This window comes from Pipra filicauda, unplaced genomic scaffold, assembly GCF_003945595.2.
Source record: "Pipra filicauda isolate LSUMZ 115617 unplaced genomic scaffold, ASM394559v2 scaffold238_size1193820_pilon, whole genome shotgun sequence".
Taxonomy (NCBI): Eukaryota; Metazoa; Chordata; class Aves; order Passeriformes; family Pipridae; genus Pipra; species Pipra filicauda.
In genome coordinates, this window is record NW_024104352.1 from 748,840 (window position 1) to 767,105 (window position 18,266).

An 18,266-nucleotide genomic window follows, 5' to 3' on the forward strand; every position below is an offset into this window, starting at 1 on the left:
GCTTGACTGAGACATACAGTAATGTGGCTGGTGCTACCAGTAAAAATAATGTTTTTCCTTTTGCTCCACACTTCTTGTCACTTGCTGTTTCTAGAGCTGGGTGGCTTGAACAAAAATTCCCAGTGTGCAGCTTGAATAAATTAAATAAATGTGACTGCAGAGTTACAGAGAAGCCTTTGGCAATGATTCCATTGATTGCAGCACAGTAATGGTGCTCAGAAATTTCAATCAGCCCTAGTGCTAATTCCACAGGAATTCCTTATTGTCCTATGAAGACAAATAAACAAGCAAACCAAGCCTTATACAGAAAGATGTGGTCTTTCCAAAACTTCCAAACCTGAGTACCTAGATTAGTGCTCCTTGTACATTTTTAGGCAACTAAATAAAAATTATTTGATTTTTAAGTTTCAAAAGTCTCACTTAGAACTTCAATATCGATGTCAAAGATTAACTTCTGGCACCCTGAAGATGTGGGAGGGGGAATGTCAGTGTTTGTGTGCATTAAACTCTTTGCTGCAGAGACTTACACAGGTCAGTGCTGCTGGCTGTGATTTGTCCTGTCTTGGGCTTTACTGAGATCTCCTTGGGTTAATGTGGACCAGCAAAGTCTCAGGTGTCCATTCTCTTCCTCAGGAAACAGGCTTTTGGTTTGTTCTGCACCACGTGCCAACAGGGCCCTCAGCAGGCATGTACTCCCCTGGCTACTCAGAACATGTGCCGATGGGGAAATTCTCCAACAACCGTGCGCATTCCAACTACCGGGTGAGTCTGCACGCAACGGGAATGCTGCCCTCGGAAAAAACACCGTCTCCTCACTCCAGCTCTTTGGGTCTGCAAGCTATTAGTGCCTGTGCTTTCTGTTTCACTAAAAGTTCCTGCGAGCTTGTTTGTGTCTGCAGATAAAGCAGCTCACAGGCTGGCGTGGGAGCATTCGGAGTTGGCCAGCAGCAGCTCCCACTTGGCTCTTGGGCATCCAGAGCAGCTCTCCCCTCTGCACAGGCTGCTTCACTGCCTCTGCACTCTTAAAGTAGTGCCTCCAGGAGCATCTATTGGCAGCTTGTCTAATTATACACCTCAACTGCCAATGTTAGCAATTAACTGAACAGCTTCTAGAGGGATAAATACGGCCGCTGTGTCTATTTACCCCTTAGCATGCTGGGCTGTGGGGCTGTGTGTTGCTGAGGGCTTTAGACTGCAGCAGAGAGTGTATGTGTATGGGGATACATGCATTTATGAGAAAAGTGCAGTTCTAGAAGTTTGCAGCAATTTTGGGGGATATATGCAAATCTGGGTAGTCCTGGCAGCCCTCTGCTTCACATGCTACTAACAGAAGCTGTTATTAGGAGAACAACTGGAGGTAGAACCTGGAGATGGAAAGAACTGTAATATTTATAAATATACTGTGATATTGCATTTCTATTTTTCCTCAGGCTGGAATGATCATTGATAATGGCGTTAAAACCACTCCAGCCTCTGCCAAGGACAAAAGACCTATCCTGACAATGATTTCTGGGAGGTAAAGTGTTTTACACAGTTTAGTTTGGAAAAGGTTTCTCTGTAGCACTGACTGAAAGCTATGAAATTGCCCCCAAGGAAGCTGACAAGAATCACTGCAATGCCTTTGGGGTGGCTCTTATTGAGGAAGGGTCTTCACTTACACACACCTTGACATTTCTAACTTCATCTCTATATTTTCCTTTATAAGAGACCCCCAACACCCACACCCTTCTGGTTTTGTCCTTGCTCTTTAGCTCTGAGCCGAGCTGGCATGGATGTTACATGTGCTCTAGGGTGTTCCACTAACTTTTTGAATTTTTTGCAAGGAAATGCACTGCTGCCTGGTCAACAGTCCCCCTGGGCAGAACTTGCTGCAAGAGTTTCTTAGAAATTAGAAATTGAAGTATTTCCTGGGAATTATATTGATTTTATTCATTCTTTTAAAACCTGCTTGAACAGGGAGTGCTTATGTCATGGAGCTCATGCTTTGATTTCCAATTTCAGTCTAGTTCCAAATCTGACACTGCAATAATAATCACAATTAAACACACAGAACAATCTTTCATCTCTGCTGCTGTTCACAACCTCTGTGCAGTGTAATGGAGTAATTTAGAAATACTGAAAATTTCTCTATAGACTGCATCATATCAGCAGACCTACTTTGGTCTGGTTGCTTCTGAGAATTCCCAGGCAAAGCTGGCCCCAGTGAGGAGGCTGATGTAAGGACTGCACCTGCACCCTTGTATCTCATTAGAGGTTGAGTCTGGCTCTTAACTTAGTTACCAACCCCAGACACGTAAAAGGACTTAAATATTCTCAAGTTTCATAGTTTTCTTTCCTGACAGACCAATTACCTCCAGTTGCACCCAACCTGCATTCTCCCACGACTGGGTTTCTTGACAGAAGAAACCTTGTAAGGAGAAACCTGCTGAAAACCTCTGCTCAGCAGGGGGAGAATGACAACTTTATCCTTTTGTCCTTTCCATCTCAGGGGTGTGGGTTACCCAGACTACTGTCGTCATGCACTGGGCAAGCACTGCAGGGGTAGGATCAGTCCTCCTCCCCAGGGGAGCCCAGCCAGGAGCTCATTTATCAGTTATCCTGTGATCCACATCACCCCTGGCTAGCAGCTGATGCTAAAAGATGTTCAAAAGTGAATGTTATTTACATTATTTTCATGCTCAGTTAATTGAAGTGATTAATTCAATGGTAAAAGTAACTGCTAAAAAATAACTTATGAAGAGCAGCCTGCTCTTGGGATGCTGTTTTTCCATAGAGCTGAACACGTGCCTTGGGACACTGCCTGCTGCCACAGGCACAGTAAGTGATTACAAAAGGCAATTTCTCCCTTGCCATACAAGGGCAGGAATGACCCCTGGAAGCCAAACAAGTCATAATACAGTCATGGTTATGCTTGGGGATTACCCACTGGCATAGGCTGCAGCTCAGATTATTCCATTTTCCACTTTTCATGTGTCAAGACTGAACAACTGAATAAATGATTATAGCTGGGCTGGCTGGGGAAAACTGTGAGCTAGGCTGGACAGTTACAGAGTTGGAGAGATTATTCTACATTCAGTTACAGCATTAAATATCTGAGTCAAATTCTGTACCCTGTAGCGTTCCTCTGGTTATCACAGATGTGAATGAAATTGGAATCCATCTCAAAATATCTGTATTTAACAATGTCTGGGGAATTCACAAGGGCTGATACTAAATCTCTCCCTGAAAGCAAATTCACAGTGATGAAGCTGCCAAAGCAATATTCATTTACTGGAACCCTATCAGCCTGATGCTCAGTTTTAGATTGATATGATGGCTTATTAAGCAAAGCAAAGTGCTATTGAATATCTGTTAGCAATTTGACAGCTTGGCCTCGCTATCCATTGGTGAGGAATGAATTTTAATCTCTGGACCATCCGTTGCTGGCACTGCGTTGGATACTCATCTGTCAGGTTTTCTAAGCTGTGTAGTATGATGGGAGATGCTCCTTCAACAGTAAAAAGGAGAGCTGTGCCTCAGGACTGGGTAAATGGCAGCTGGGCTCAGCATCACTCTAGAGAGCCAGACCCTTTCTCAGACCCTGTGGCCTGAGTGGTGGCTGACAGGGAGCAACTGAGGGCACATGTTGCCACAGTTTCCACTTCTGTCTGCTTTTCTTTGCTACATCAGGCCAGTATTTCATCATATGGAGACCTTCAGAGTTAATAAATCTTGTACGTGTGTCCTGTGTAATGGGAATAGTGAAGGACATACTCTCGGCCCCTCTCCGAGATGTTTTAATTCCTTTCTGCAGCAAGAAAAACTTGGCAGTGGTACTCAAGGCCACAGTATAGCCAAAGTTAGGAGATAAGAGTGGTCAAAAGGGAAAACAAAAGGATATTTATCTAAATAACAGGAATATGCTAAAGGATAACAGTAAAGGATTAAAAAAAAAAACCTCATACTTTTGGGAGCAATAATAAGCTTTCCCTGCTTTCAGCAATATATCAGCAATACAATACTGGAAAGGTGAAAGCAAACTTGGAGTGGGTCTTGACAACTGCCTTGCCTGGACCTTCCTTCCCTTGGCAGCTGGGTCTGGCCATCACTGCTTGACCAGACACGCTACGTGGATGGACTGTTGTCCCAAAGCTGTTCCTGAGTTACAACAAACCAGATGTTTAGCAGGGCCATGCAGCGAGCAAGGCTACCTTCCCTCACCAAACTTTCTCCTCTCTTGGTTACAGGTACAGCCCACACAAGGATGCTGATCCTTTGAAGCCCAGGGAACCTGCGATAATCGAGCGCTTTATTGCCTACAAGAATCAGGATCACGGGGCCTGGCTGCGAGGTGGAGATGTGTGGCTGGACAACTGCCAGTGAGTTTTGCCTTATTTCAACTCCTAAGAGTTCAGCCTGGTGTTTATGGCGAGCATAGCTGTGGTTCAGACTATTTATATCGCTTTGCACCTTTCACATGGCCAAGGTTGAAATAAAGATGAAATGTTAATGTTAAACCACAGACATTGTTTTATACAAACAAAACCTGCTCTGTCTGAGCTGAAGATCCCTTAGATTGTTTCTCTCTGTGATGTTGACCAGCACTCGCAAATGGGCACAATACAAACATGCGGGCACACACGTGCAAATAACTAAAAATAATAACTAATTTTTTTACATGAAAAGTGAGGTGCTTTGAAAAGAAAACAGCAAAATGCACCACCTTCCCTGGCTCAGCCTGGTCACAGATCAGTTTTATGTGGTTCACTGTTATGCTGAATAAGCAGGTACTGCCAGAGCAGACATAAAACTAGGCATCACAGCAGCAAGGGAGAGAGACTGGGCAAGTGTGTGTTGTGCTCTTTGAAGGCCATTTCCTGCCCTGCTCAGAGCAGATATTTGTCTTGCACTTGAAAACAGATGATCTGCTGCAGTTTCTTCTGCTGAACCAGGCTCCTGATATCAATCTCAATGAAGAAAGAGGAGAAAAAGGAAGAAGGCCCTTTACAAGGCATATTGTGATAACCCTGGTGGGAATAGCTGATACCTGATGTCCAATTCCTGGCCAGAGCTGCCTTATCTTTGAGTGACCCAAACCTCCTAAAGCAACCAGTCGTCTTGGTGAGAGTGGGGCTGTAGCAGAACAGTCAGAAACGTCATATTGAGCAATGCAGTTTGTGTTTCTTATGACCCACGAGTATCCAGCCCACTCCGTGGCCAGCAGGAGTTGTCCTCGCAGGTCCCACTCAGGTCACTGGGACATTCACGTTTCTTATGGAGGAAATGCAGCGTATTGAGGGTGCTAAAAGAGCAAGTGCTTTATGAGCTTCCAGCAGCAAATCTCTGACTGTATGCGAATCGGAGGAAGCAGCCATCAAACTGTAATTGTCTTTATAGCCACAGTCATTTCCATTTCTATTGCTACAGAAAGACTTATGTATCGCATTAACAACGCAAACATTCATGTGGCACGCAGGAAAGCGAGGAGGCGATAGGGTGGGAAGGGCTGCCACCTACAGACAGCAGCACGGCGCTGGGCTCTGCTCTCGTGTTACTGCCGAGATCGGGGATAAAACATGTGAAGAGTGACACTGGTGTGAAGACACCATCAAGACTGACTCACTCTATCAATTCATTGTAGCCTTTCTGTAAGAAGTAGTCATGGACCAGGAGTTGCGATTTATCTCATCTGAAAGCTTGAAATTTCAGCAAAATAGAAAGTTATTCTAATTTTTGTTTTTATTTTTAATAAGGAAGCTCTGATCTCTGTTTTCCTGTTGATGAAAGAGAAACCAAGCTTCTCTCTTTTTATCACAGTTCCCCTTGCAAAGCTCTTTCATGGAAGCAGTATGTGATAACATGAAGACAGAGGACCACAGAAGTGTGCATAAGGCAAAGCACTGCTAAATAATAAATGCTAGTTGGAATGGAAGTTAAGCATGATTTTTTTATCTAACAGTGAAAAGAGTGTGGTCATTAGACAAAGGGATAATGCTTTATCAGACAAGTAAACTATGCCTAGTAATCACTGTCTGAAGCTCAGCTTGGAGTAGTCAGGTGCATGTCTGCTGCTTCATGTGATCTGCATATACTGCAAGATGTGCCAAAAGAGATCTTCCAAAACTGGACAGGGAACAAACCTGGAAAAATCTGAGTTCTGCCTAAGCACTGTATAGTAATTAATCCCTGCTGTCCTCCACCTCTTTGGTTTGCTTGTTATAGTGATGATAAACCAAAGCAAAACCAAATCTCTTCTGAAGAATCTCTGTCCTCTTTGCAGGTTTGCTGACAATGGCATTGGACTGACCTTGGCAAGGTAAGTGTGGCTCAGGTTGTGTGGCAGCCTGGGGCACAGGGGGTGGGGCTGGGTGTGAGCAGCTCTTTCACCTCCAGCCCTTCCCTCTTAGTGGTGGGACCTTCCCTCACGATGATGGCTCAAAGCAAGAGATCAAGAACAGCCTGTTTGTTGGTGAGAGTGGAAACCTGGGCACTGAGACAATGGACAATGAGATCTGGGGACCTGGAGGTCTGGATCACAGAGGAAGGACCCTGCCCATTAGCCAGTAAGTTGAGCTCAGCACATCAAAGCACTCACTGTTCCTGCTCCCGTACAAGCTCCAGCCCAATGTGGTTTCTTCAGTGCTGTTCAGTTTAATAACCATTGCACAGAAAGGATTTGATTTCACGTCTCCCGATCCCAGAGTCCTCACTGTGCAGCTGCTGCTGGCAGGTACATCCTTGCAGGCTGCCAAGACAGCATCAAGCTCCTCTTCCCTTCCCCCTCCACTTTGGAAGTGGAGTTGAGAGGACAGCAACAGGACTGTGTGCTAGCAGGGCATTTCTGTACACGTGGCCAGCAGTGGCTGAGCAATGTGACAGTCTCCATCCGGGGCAGCTGCGAGGAAGGTTCCTAGGAGCCCAAATGTGGTCATGGATGTCCTCAGCACTACTGTTACTGTTGCTGCTGCAAAGGAATTTGATGCCTTTGTTAAACAGTCTTGGGATGGGCAGTAAACTTTGTTTGTGGCCTCTTGTTTTGCTGTGATTTCTAAAAATATGGTTATCCTAACAGTAGCCTCACAATGAACAAATAGCTTAGCTGTTATGGGCCTCAACTTTCCTGTCAGTAGCAATACAGAAGGCTTATTATTAACTCTAGCAATAATGAAAACCCAATCTTCTATGACTCTCCCAATATCCTTTAAGCATATATATGTGGGCATATCTCATTTTGGGTGTTGTGTGCAGAAAGTCAGAGAGACAGAACAAATGCACTGGAGCAGGCAAGTCTTCTCTAAGGGAAACCATTCATATGAGGAAGGCATCAAATTTATTTGTCAGAAACGAAATTTGAAACATCTCAGCCTCTTAAAGAGCTTAAGCAACTTATTCACTTAATCTGTGTGGAAAATGATGTCTTCTTTACCTTGCAGATGATATCAGAAAAGGCTGTTAAAGGTTCATTAATCTACCCCTTCACCTATCCTCAGCCCTACAGATTGTAGGACCTTTCCTTGTTTTCAAATCCTTTTTTTTATTGCAGTTGATTTTCAGTGTTTCTCTCCAGGTTCCTTTGAAAGATGTGGTGGGACTTCTTCTAGCCCAGCCATTACTCAGCCCAAGGAGTCTGCATAGTCTGTTGAGTTTCAGGTTTCACTGCTGCAGAACTCATTTCTGATGGCAAACACGAATTTATTCATCTTTAGGTCAACGCTTTGGCATTGGTATAAGTTCATTCCCTGGAGGAGCACAGACTAAATAAAGATGATCTGTTCAACACGGAGGAACTTGAGCTGAACTTGCAGGGATAAAAGGACTTCACAGACCTAAAAAGGAGGGAAATCCCTTCTCTTCCAAAACTTGAACTCAGGAGTCATCCTGTGGGCCGTGAAAAACGAAAGCAGCTGAGAAACAAGTGCTGTGGGACTGTTCATATCTAGCATACAGCTCATCCTGATGCTAATGTGCCATGACCAAGTCTCTCTGTCTCCTCTAAATGTATTTTAGGGATTTTCCAATTCGAGGGATTCAGTTCTACGATGGACCCATCAACGTCCAGAACTGCACCTTCCGCAAGTTCGCGGCCCTGGATGGTCGGCACACGAGCGCCTTGGCCTTCCGGCTCAACAACGCCTGGCAGAGCTGCCCCAACAACAACGTCACCGACATCCACTTTGAAGATGTCCCTGTGAGTTATTATTCTCAGAAAAGCCTCTTTGGTTTGGAAATGGGGTTGTGGGCAAAAAGGAGAAAACATGAGATCGTCAAGGGGTTGCTGATTGTCTTTGCCAGAAGTTTAACAACGAGGCAGCTAAGAGAAAGAAAATTGGATGGGTACAGTAACAAGAAAATCCAATTCTCTGTCAGGTTTGCAGCAAACCAGAAGCAGGCATCAGCTCCAAAAAAAAAAAAAAATAAAATTAGTGACATTGAAGTGAAAATTATTTCCATTTCTATTTGTCTCAGAAACTGAAAAAGGCAGAAGAATCTGCCCCCTTTTTTTCAACAGCAGTATAATATTAAAGCAACAACAGAAGGAAGTCTGTTTTGTGAAAAGTCTAACTGACCTAGGAGCAGAAAATACTGATTTTGGGGAACAGCCAGTGAAACTGAGCTGCTACAGGGTAATTCTACAGTCCTGCACACCGGGGTAATTCCATGGACTCCAGTCCTGCAGACATAAATGAGAGCAAAGCCCAGCCAAAAAGGATTTGCCAAACTTTGAATTACAGTATGAACTTCTGGGTGCTGGTCTGAACCCGTGCTGGGGCCTGTGCTTTTGAGTTATTTTTATATTTGCCTGCACAAATATGTTCTAATTGGTTTGCTGAGGTTCACCTCTAGCAGCTGTTAAATCCGACTGCCAAACATTGCAAACAAATAAATAAATAAAGTGGTTGGACTGAAATTATTTGGGTTGCTTAATTTTCAAAAAATTAGCAGACTCACTCACAGGTCAGGAAAAGTGCTGACTAGTGCCAAATGTGATGGGAAAGGCAAAATTCCCCTAAAAGTGTTGGTCAGTCATGCTCTCACATTGCATGGGGCAGACTGGTGACATGACATTTATTTATGCTGGATAAAAATATCAGTCAGAAGTTGCCTCAGCAGCCATTTCCCAGGGGAGGTTGCTGACTGTTCCCCACATCAGTATGACTTCATATGGCTTTGGAACCTTAAAACTATATTAGCAAACAATGAGTGAAGTGGCTGTAGTAAAATTGCCTCATCTCTTGAACCTTCCTCCAGAATTTTAAAACAAATTTCCCACCACTGAGGCTAAAATTCAAGTTGTTTTAGCCTTTCCCCTGTGGTCAGCAGGGAAATGTGTGTCTGCTCTGCCTGACAAACCAAACACACCTTTTAAGTGTGTGACCCAGCTCTGTGCTGACTTCAGGCTTAATGAAGAGGGAGTGTGCAGGCAGAGCCAACCCTAATGTGCCTGTACCAAATGGCAGTGATGTTCCTGCCTTTTATAAGACCAGCTCAGCTGAAAATGACTTTGGTGCTCCCATCTTTGGATGATTGGTTTCAAGAGCACACAGTTTTATTACTGCATAAGTTTTATTACCACATCAACTACAGCTTGATGATCTCAGAGGACCTGCAGTCTTCACCTGAGTCACGGGGCCTCAGAACCATTGAACATTAAGCCTACAATGTCTCAAGCTGAGCAACCAAAATCTGTGGCCATTTAAAGAATGGTGACGTTAGTGCATATAGATTTCTTCAAGCAGAAGTTGACCCACAAACCCAAAACTATTTCTTGTCCAAACTACTTTCAATGCCAAATAAAGTCAGAAAGTGGGTAATTTGAGGCATTGTAGTGACCCTAGGCATCCTTTGCTTTGTACTCTAAATGATGAATTCCTTTCTGGAGATGTAAAATGTGTTTCACTGTTTTGTTTAGATTACCTCAAGAGTCTTCTTTGGAGAACCTGGCCCCTGGTTCAATGATCTGGATATGGATGGTGATAAAACATCAGTTTTTCATGACATAGATGGTTCTGTGTCAGAATATCCAGGCTCATACCTGATCAAAGAAGATAACTGGTTAATCAAGCACCCTGACTGCATCGACGTGCCCGATTGGAGAGGTTCCATCTGCAGTGGACACTTTGCACAGGTAAAGCTGCTTACTTTGCAGTATCATTATCACTCTATTTTATTTTAAATTCCTTGGCTCTATAAAACTTGACCTTTAGAAATGGACTTCCCTCAGGGTGCTCAGTGTGTATTTATCAGCATGTCTGCACAGGTGGTTTTGAACATGAGGAATATTGTGGGACATTTTCAAATACTTTGGCCTTGGCTGCTGACAGCTCCAACAACTTCTGCTTGAAGTCTCCTGAGAGCTCCATGGGCATTAACACATTAATATTCATAAATCCATGGGCTGTTGGCTAGTTATTTTTGCTTGATTTATGGAGGGAAGCATTGCCCACAGTGTTATGGGAAATGTGCTGAGCAATCGAAATTAGACTTAAGCTCTCATTTTCTTTCATCCTGTGTGTGACCACCAAACCATTCTTCCCACCACAGGAGCTCTGAGTGCTGCTGCCACGAGAGTCCTCACTTTCCTCTGCTGAGAGTGCCTGGTTTTATCTTGGGTGTTGCAACTGTTGGTTTTTTTCGGTGTAATGTCACTACAGCCAATTTCTAACCACCGAGCTGGGTTTCCTGCTTCTGAAATCCAGACAGAAGGATCCTTGTTCAGCAGAAGTCAGATGTCTGAGTTAGATACTGCCCTGCTGCTGAGCGCTGCCATTAACACTGTGGAACACCTCAGCCCTGCTGCAGCCTGTCTGAAGCCTTCTCTGGCACATGCACTTGAACTCTGTAGATGAGGAAATGAGCCTTCTTTTTTTGGTTTGTTTTGTTGAAAAGGAAGCCTAAGAAATTAATGATAAATGAAAGGCATGCAGGTCTCTTCTGTGGTCACGGGGCTCACATCAGCTCACCTCTACTGAGTATCTGGGCCTTTAATGTTTTACTGTAGTTCATTAAACCCTTTGTGATCTTTTTTTTTTTTTTCACCTAGATATACATCCAAGCCTACAAGCCAGCCAATCTGAAAATGAAAATAATAAAAAATGACTACCACAATCACCCACTCTACTTGGAAGGGGCTTTAAGCAAAAGCACTCATTACCAGCAGTATCAGCCAGTTATAACTCTGAGGAAAGGCTACACCATCCACTGGGACAAGACAGCCCCTGAAGAGCTGGCCATATGGCTCATCAACTTCAACAAGTGAGTGATCCAAATTCCAACATTCCAGCCCAATAATGTAAACCACACATTTTTAATGGGTGAGGTCATCACCTCATGAGCTCTTCCAGAATGAACATGCTTGTTCCAGGAAGTCCATTCAGTTCACCATCTTTTCATTAGACATCTCAGATTCCTGTTTCCTCCCCTGGGAAGCCCTGCAAGATAACATGGTTCATTTTTGGAAGTTTAGAGCTAATTCATTCCTGGTGTGTGGAAGTCACAGGTGTAGAAGTCAGGAGCAGACCTGACCTACGTTACTTAACTAACCCATGGTTGTTATGTCTAATTTACGTTGCATTGATTCATCCCAAACCATGAAAATTTTAACTGTCCAGGAAAAAATTAACTTACATTTTTCATAGTGGATTATTTAGTTTGGCTTCTAGCATGTCCAGTAAAATAATAGTTGACTTGTTACAATGTGGGTCTTTGCTATTTTTAGGAACGACTGGATCCAAGTAGGGTTTTGCTATCCTAAAGGGACGACATTTTCCATTCTCTCAGACATCCACAACCGTCTCTTGAAGAAAACATACAAAACTGGAACCTTCTACAGAACCTCTCAAATGGAGAAACTGGAGCACAGATACCCTACCAAAGGATACTACTACTGGGATGAGCACACTGGGTAAGGAAGGAGACCTTGCTGATTTGGACACTGCTTTGGGAATGCTGCTGGAATCATGAGCCATTTGGCTAATGCCACTAGTGAGGATCACAACAAAACCAGGAAGGTTTTCTGGGAATATGACCAGTGATTAATTTTCCTGGGACTTCCATGGCAGCCAGTCCTTCACAGCCTCTGCTGCACTGCCAATTACTCTGGGAAGTGCTTTGCCAAGTGAATACAAATTAGAAAGAAAAAAAAATCAAAGACAAAAGCAAAGTGCAGACCATGAAACTTAAGACACACGCAACCCTTGTTTTGAACCATTTGTAAACACTGTGACAGGGGCGCACAGGAACTGAGTGTAAATGTCTGTTATTTTCTTTTAAAGGATTAAAATAATGGGAAAGAAAGACCTAAAATACAAAGCATCTATTTCTACATATATGTATATAATTACAGAATAGAGTTCAAAGAGAGTTTAGGTGCCATCTTCTTAGAATTAGGTGCCTAATTCTCTGTTTCTGAGCTCTCTAAACCATTTCTGAGACTTGTGTCCCCTTTTATTTGCATGTGGTGTGTTGGACGCTATAAAATGCAGACATCAGTGTCAAGGATTTCAATGCACATCACTGCAAAGCGCAGGAAGGAGTCCACCAAAACTGGGAGTGGGGGTTTTTTTCACAAGAGTTTGAAGGATGCTGTTTGCTTTTTTTTCTCCTGCCTGCAGGCTGCTGTTTCTGAAACTCAAAGCTCAAAATGAGAAAGAGAAGTTTGCTTTCTGCTCTGTAAAGGGCTGTGAACGAATAAGGATCAAAGCTGTGATCCCAGAGACAGCTGGTGTCAGTGACTGTGAAGCCATGGCTTATCCCAAGTACATCGAGACACCAATAGTGGAAGTGCCAATGCCGAAGAAGCTCTCCAGTGCACAACTGGTAAAGCAGTTGATTTCTTATCACAGGACCATTGCTCATGTAAATCTGTAGTTCTGGCACATATTGTGTGCACAGACATAGAAAAGCTTTATGCCAGGTTCAGAATATCCTGTGCCTGATTTTCTGAAATGGTTCAGGCGTAGGAAATAATAGGAAACAGATTCTTGCACATGAAGAGAACACAGGTCCTCAAAGGGCAGAGCCACATGAGACTTGGGTTGAAGTTGGATGCTTGGCCTTTTGGGGCTCTGACGTGATGTGCTGTGCTTAAAAGCACAGAGTGAAAAGTGATGAGCTGGAAGACAGGTTAGTCCAGGGAATGTGGCTCTGGAGGTTCCTTGCCTGGCCTTCAGTTCCTCCAGGCTGTAAGAACAACAGTGTCAGAGAGGGGACTGCATAGCTGAGTGTCTCATTCATATAATGCACAACACTGTCTCCTTTATCCAGTCTAGTTCTGGGGGAGGGAGGCGGGATATTTATCTGCTATTTGGTTTTTTTCACTCATCACCCTTGGAACAGGAATGCACAGCAAACCTTCAGAGAATTATGTGTCAGTTCTGTAAAGTGAGAATCACTCTGCCATTTGGTGAAACAATTTAAATGGTGACAGGATGAGCGGGCAGGTTACCATTGTGCCCAGTTTCATTAGCAATGTAATTTGGCAAGTCAGTGCTTATTATGTAGCTTTCCTGTTGATTGAATTTCAAGGTTTAAAATGTTTTTGGAAAATGCAGCATTCAGATAATGGGCACTTTCACTAGAAAAACTCTTTTCTTGTTTGTCTTTTTTTTTTTTTTTTCCAAACAGAAGACCAAGGACCACCTAACAGAAGTGAAAATAGAAACTTATAAGAAACAGTATTTCCACCTAAAGGATGACTTTGCATACATTGAGGTGAGCAGATCCTCTCAATGAACTTAATGGGATGAATTTCTTAGATACTTGCTTCATCTTTATGGAAAACTTGCTTACAAAGTCACCATGAGTAGTCAGATTCGGGTCACTTCTGATTTGTATTTTGAAAAAGAAAAAAGGAAAAAAGGCTGTAACTTTCTCTACTAGTAAAAATGCAGGACAGCTTGACCTCAGAGACTTGGAATTCTGCCCTTTGATAGAAAGGTCAGTCCCATGACTCAGGTCTATCAGTGCTTCTTACAGATAATTGTTTGCAATTGTGTTACTATGATAGATCAAGAGTACTTTTCCCCCTGCACAGGTTGACGGTGTCAGGTTTTTCCTCACTGATGAAGGCATCCAACTGGTTGTGATTGATGGACATCATGGAAAAGTTGTTGATCGAGTAACATTCAAAAACTCCATTCTACAAGGAATCCCAGCACAGATAGAAAATTATGTCAACAACATCAAAGATCAGTGAGTAAATAATCTGGCGTCACTAAGGTGCAATGTACAAGAATGGTGTATAACACTCATCTTTTTCCTGGATTTTGTCACCCAACATGGGCCAGACACCCAGCAATGTGTTTTTGTGCCTGATGACTCCAATAGAGCCCAAACGTGTGCAGGGTGTGCAGGCAGCAGCAGGATGCAGGCTCTGTGATTTAGGGACTGATTGAACCCCAGATAAACTGCAGAGCTACATTTATGTTGTGGGTTACAGACAAACTGCAGACTTAAATTCACAAAGCACTGGTCAGTGCAGATGTGCACAGTTTGGATTTTTCTGCTTCCTGCATGTTCTCTCAAATAGCAGAAAATTCCACTAATAAAATACATTCCCCTTTGTACATTTCCCTGTCCAGACCTAAGGGCTGGATGCTTTAATACTTTAAGTATGGGCAGCTAGAAATGCAGTTTTACAAATGAGTGATAAGTAGCCAACACATGTTCCTGCATCCTGGAGAACAGCGGCTTCATCTGCTGGAAGGAGAGTTGGGACAACATCAGAAACCTCTTAACCAAAGGGGTTATTCCCATATTAGCCTGTGGGGTGCTCCTGGGAAGTAAATTCTATTTCATTGTTATTAAATCTGTTTGGATTTGAAATCTGATATGTAACATTTATTACAAATGTGAGTGCTTTCTTGATGAATCATCTGAAATAGCTGTGGGCAGATTGACAAGATATTGTTCTGGCACTTACTCTAGAGACATGGGGGAAGCTTCAGCAGAGTGCCATGCAGGTGGAATCAGATGTGTTTCTGTTGTCTTAAATAATTCTGGAGGTTGCAAAAGTCACATACAGTAGTTACTTAAGAGAAACATGGTAGCTGCTCACTTTTCTTTTATAAAAAAATAAGAATTTTCTCTTTTCAGAGAGGCCGTCATCCTGCTTTACAAAAAAATCCAGTCTCAATCCTGGCTGCATCCAGCTCCTGGATTCTTTCTTACTTTGGAAGATTGAATCATATTAGACTTTAGATGTATTTATGAGCCTCATTGTCTTCTCAAAACCAGATTAGTGTTGGAATAGGATTAGGATTAGGTTTAGGATTAGGATTAGGTTTAGGATTAGGACCGGAAGTTGAGCAGTCAGCATCTCTCAGGTCTCACTCAGCTATGTGTTTGCAAGAATTGAACCCCAAAATCATTGTCCTTTCACAAAAGTTTTCCCAGCCCAACTCCTGCAGGCCTTCCCGATTCGGTTGGGCACAGGCTTCAGCTGTGGCCATGGAACCCCTCCCATCCCTCAGCTGGATGACAGTGTTTGTTGCTCAGATTGAGCTGTGGGAACTGTGCAGGCAATGGGGCCGTGCAGGGGCAGCTCCTGGTCCCCCCTCCCCGCTGTGGGGCAGGGCAGGGGCTGCACAGAGAGACGGTGCCTTTGGAGGGGTCGGGGCCACACCAGCCTCACCCATTGCTCTTGAGGAGATTGATCAAACAACTCCAAGGTTCATGGATTTAGGGGTGTGAGAAGAGGTGTTCCTAGCAAGGATAAGCCCTTCCATTCATTTAAGCAACTCTCTGCGGGCCAAATGCCATTTTTTTTAAAAAAATTCATTTTTCTGATGAGTTTCCTGGGGATAAGAAAACAAAACATCTGGTGAATTTACTTTAAACTTATGTAGCAGGAAATGCTTAATAAAAAGTAATGATGTTAGTGAATTGAAGGAAGAAAAAAGAGGTGATTCAGCATTCACAAAGTCATCAAAACCAGCCTGCCAGCTCAATCCAACCTTGTAAGCACTGGAGCATTTTAACACCTTACATTTATTCTAGGTCCTGATAACTCTTTTGCTCCTTTTGCTCCTCTGCTACCACCCATTGCTATTTTCCCCTGAACAGTTCCAGTTCCAGCTGAGGTGTTAAGATAAAACTGCTGCCCTCAGGAGCTCAGGGCTTGAGCTCCACAGGAGCTGCTGCCTAATTAATTTTAGTGACTTGTGTCCACGATGATGCTGTAAAACAGACCCAGCACAGCTCTCGTTCTGCAAGACTGAAAATACCATTTGAGTCAGGGAAGTTACACTCATGGAAACCCCGCAAGGTGGAATGAAATAATTTCATCTAAGCAAGTGTTTGCTCAATTCATGTCATGCAGCTTTAATCAGGAGGTGAACAAAGACAACATCCCAGCCCCACAAAACATAATAGCAAAACTTCCATGGAACTCACTGGATGGAGAAACCTCTTCCTCAGTCGGCTTTGAGATGACCATTGGAGGTGTCTGTGGGTCTTGTAGGATGTAATGAGCTTAACTTCACCAAGCATCCTGTGCTTCTCCCCAGAAAAGTCTGACTACATGATATTTCTTCATGTTTGATTTGAGTTTTTATTCTATCCATCTAGAATTAAGCCTAACCAGTTATCAAATTTTACCCAAGCAACCACAGATTTGTGTTAGTTCAGCACACTTACCTCATGTCTTTTGTTTATCACTTGGCATTTGTAGAGCACCCGAAGAATTCTGAGTTGAAATAGAGCACATCCAAGTAAGTCAGTGATAGTGATAGTGATGGTAATAATAATAATAATAATAATAATAATAATGATGCACTTTTTAAGCAGAAGTGCACTGAAAGGAAAAGCATCAGCCAGCAAAAGTCTCAGAGTAAGTGAATTTCTTCTGGTTTAATCTGCTAATGAAAGAACAAGAAATTACTTGAAACTTGCTAAGAGCATCCCAGGGAGAGCATGTGTCTTTCTGAGCAATGCAGGATGGAACTACAGGTTGGAAACATTGGAACCATCCTAGAAAAGTGTTGTTTTTTAAAGAAAGTGACTTCTGTCTGCTTTCTAATGGGTTTTGCCTGACTGGAAAAATAATATATGACTAAACTGTTGGAAAGCACTGATAAAAGCCATTAAAGCTGAAGCCACTGTAGTTCATGAGTGTCTGAGTCACACAGGCAGGAGTCACCAGTCCTCAGGGCAACAAAAACAAAGAATGTGTTCTGACTCTTCATCAGTTTATCCATGTCTTTGTTTCCTTCAGCTCCATAGTGCTGGTGACATCTAAAGGAAGATTCATTTCAAGAGGACCATGGACTAAAGTACTGGAGAAACTTGGAGCAGAAGAGGGGCTTAGATTAAAAGGTAACTTCTCTTTAAAAACTTGGTTCTAACCCCTTTTGATCTATTTCCCTCACAGGGTTCCAGTAAAGGGACCTTTTCTCTGCTTCTAAACTTTGCCTTGCTCGTTTCTATCAGCATGTGCTCAAACATCCTGGGACCAATAATTTATTTATTCTGTAAGGTTGTATCCACTGCAGCTTTGGATAACAGCACTCAGTTTAAAACTGTAGATGGAAAAAGGATTCTGGCAGTTGTTCTTAAAAGTAGGTAATTTAGGGGATCTGCTTTTCCAGATTAATTTTAAATAAAAAGACATTTTAACAATAGGAATATTGGACCTTTTTCCACACTAAGTGCCTGAAACCAGGATTTTTTACTTGTCTGAACTTATTTTTATCTGATTTTCTCTTGAAATAATTCCAGCTTTATGGCACAAAGCGTACTGATTTCAGAGCATCACATATTGCAGTAGAATACTGCTCTGTATGCATGTTGCTCCAATCAGCTCTGTGAGCTTTTGGCATGCTTTCTTCTGGTGCTGTGTGTATGTTATACTCACTAATATAGGTCTTGTCTATTGTCCCGAAATTCTTTCCTGTGAGGGTGGTGAGGCCATGGCACAGGTTGCCAGAGAGGTTGTGGATGCCCCATTCCTGGAAGTGTTCAAGGCCGGGTTGGATGGGACTCAGCCTGGTCTAGTGGAAGGTGTCCCTGCCCATGGCAGGAGAGTTGAACTAGATGATCTTTAAGGTCACTTCCAACCAAACAATTCTAGGATTCTTTGATCATTCCCCTCCCTTCCCCAAGCAGGAAAGGAGTTTGAATATAACCACCATGCAAATAATAAGAGCTTCAACAGACAGCTGAAGCTGCCTGCTACAAAGGTTTTTCTTCTTCTCACTTTCTCCTGTTACTTAACGGAAGCATACAAAATGCAAATAAAATTTTAATTAGGCTAAATTAGGAAAATATTTCTTTAGTACCTGGAGAATGCA

General features: G+C 43.0%; 1 protein-coding gene across 1 annotated transcript in view; it reads left to right on the forward strand.

Annotated features, from left to right (window-relative positions):
* Positions 1 to 18,266, forward strand: part of LOC114001204 (cell migration inducing hyaluronidase 1) — a 109,517-nt gene that overhangs the window by 87,493 nt on the left and 3,758 nt on the right. Inside the window, exons 16-28 of the mRNA XM_027746190.2 lie at positions 634 to 762; positions 1,431 to 1,516; positions 4,227 to 4,358; positions 6,260 to 6,295; positions 6,387 to 6,542; positions 7,987 to 8,167; positions 9,890 to 10,105; positions 11,021 to 11,232; positions 11,696 to 11,881; positions 12,591 to 12,795; positions 13,603 to 13,689; positions 14,012 to 14,169; positions 17,192 to 17,292. Coding sequence (XP_027601991.1) covers positions 634 to 762; positions 1,431 to 1,516; positions 4,227 to 4,358; positions 6,260 to 6,295; positions 6,387 to 6,542; positions 7,987 to 8,167; positions 9,890 to 10,105; positions 11,021 to 11,232; positions 11,696 to 11,881; positions 12,591 to 12,795; positions 13,603 to 13,689; positions 14,012 to 14,169; positions 17,192 to 17,292 — 1,885 coding nt within the window. The remainder of the gene's footprint in view (positions 1 to 633; positions 763 to 1,430; positions 1,517 to 4,226; positions 4,359 to 6,259; positions 6,296 to 6,386; positions 6,543 to 7,986; positions 8,168 to 9,889; positions 10,106 to 11,020; positions 11,233 to 11,695; positions 11,882 to 12,590; positions 12,796 to 13,602; positions 13,690 to 14,011; positions 14,170 to 17,191; positions 17,293 to 18,266) is intronic.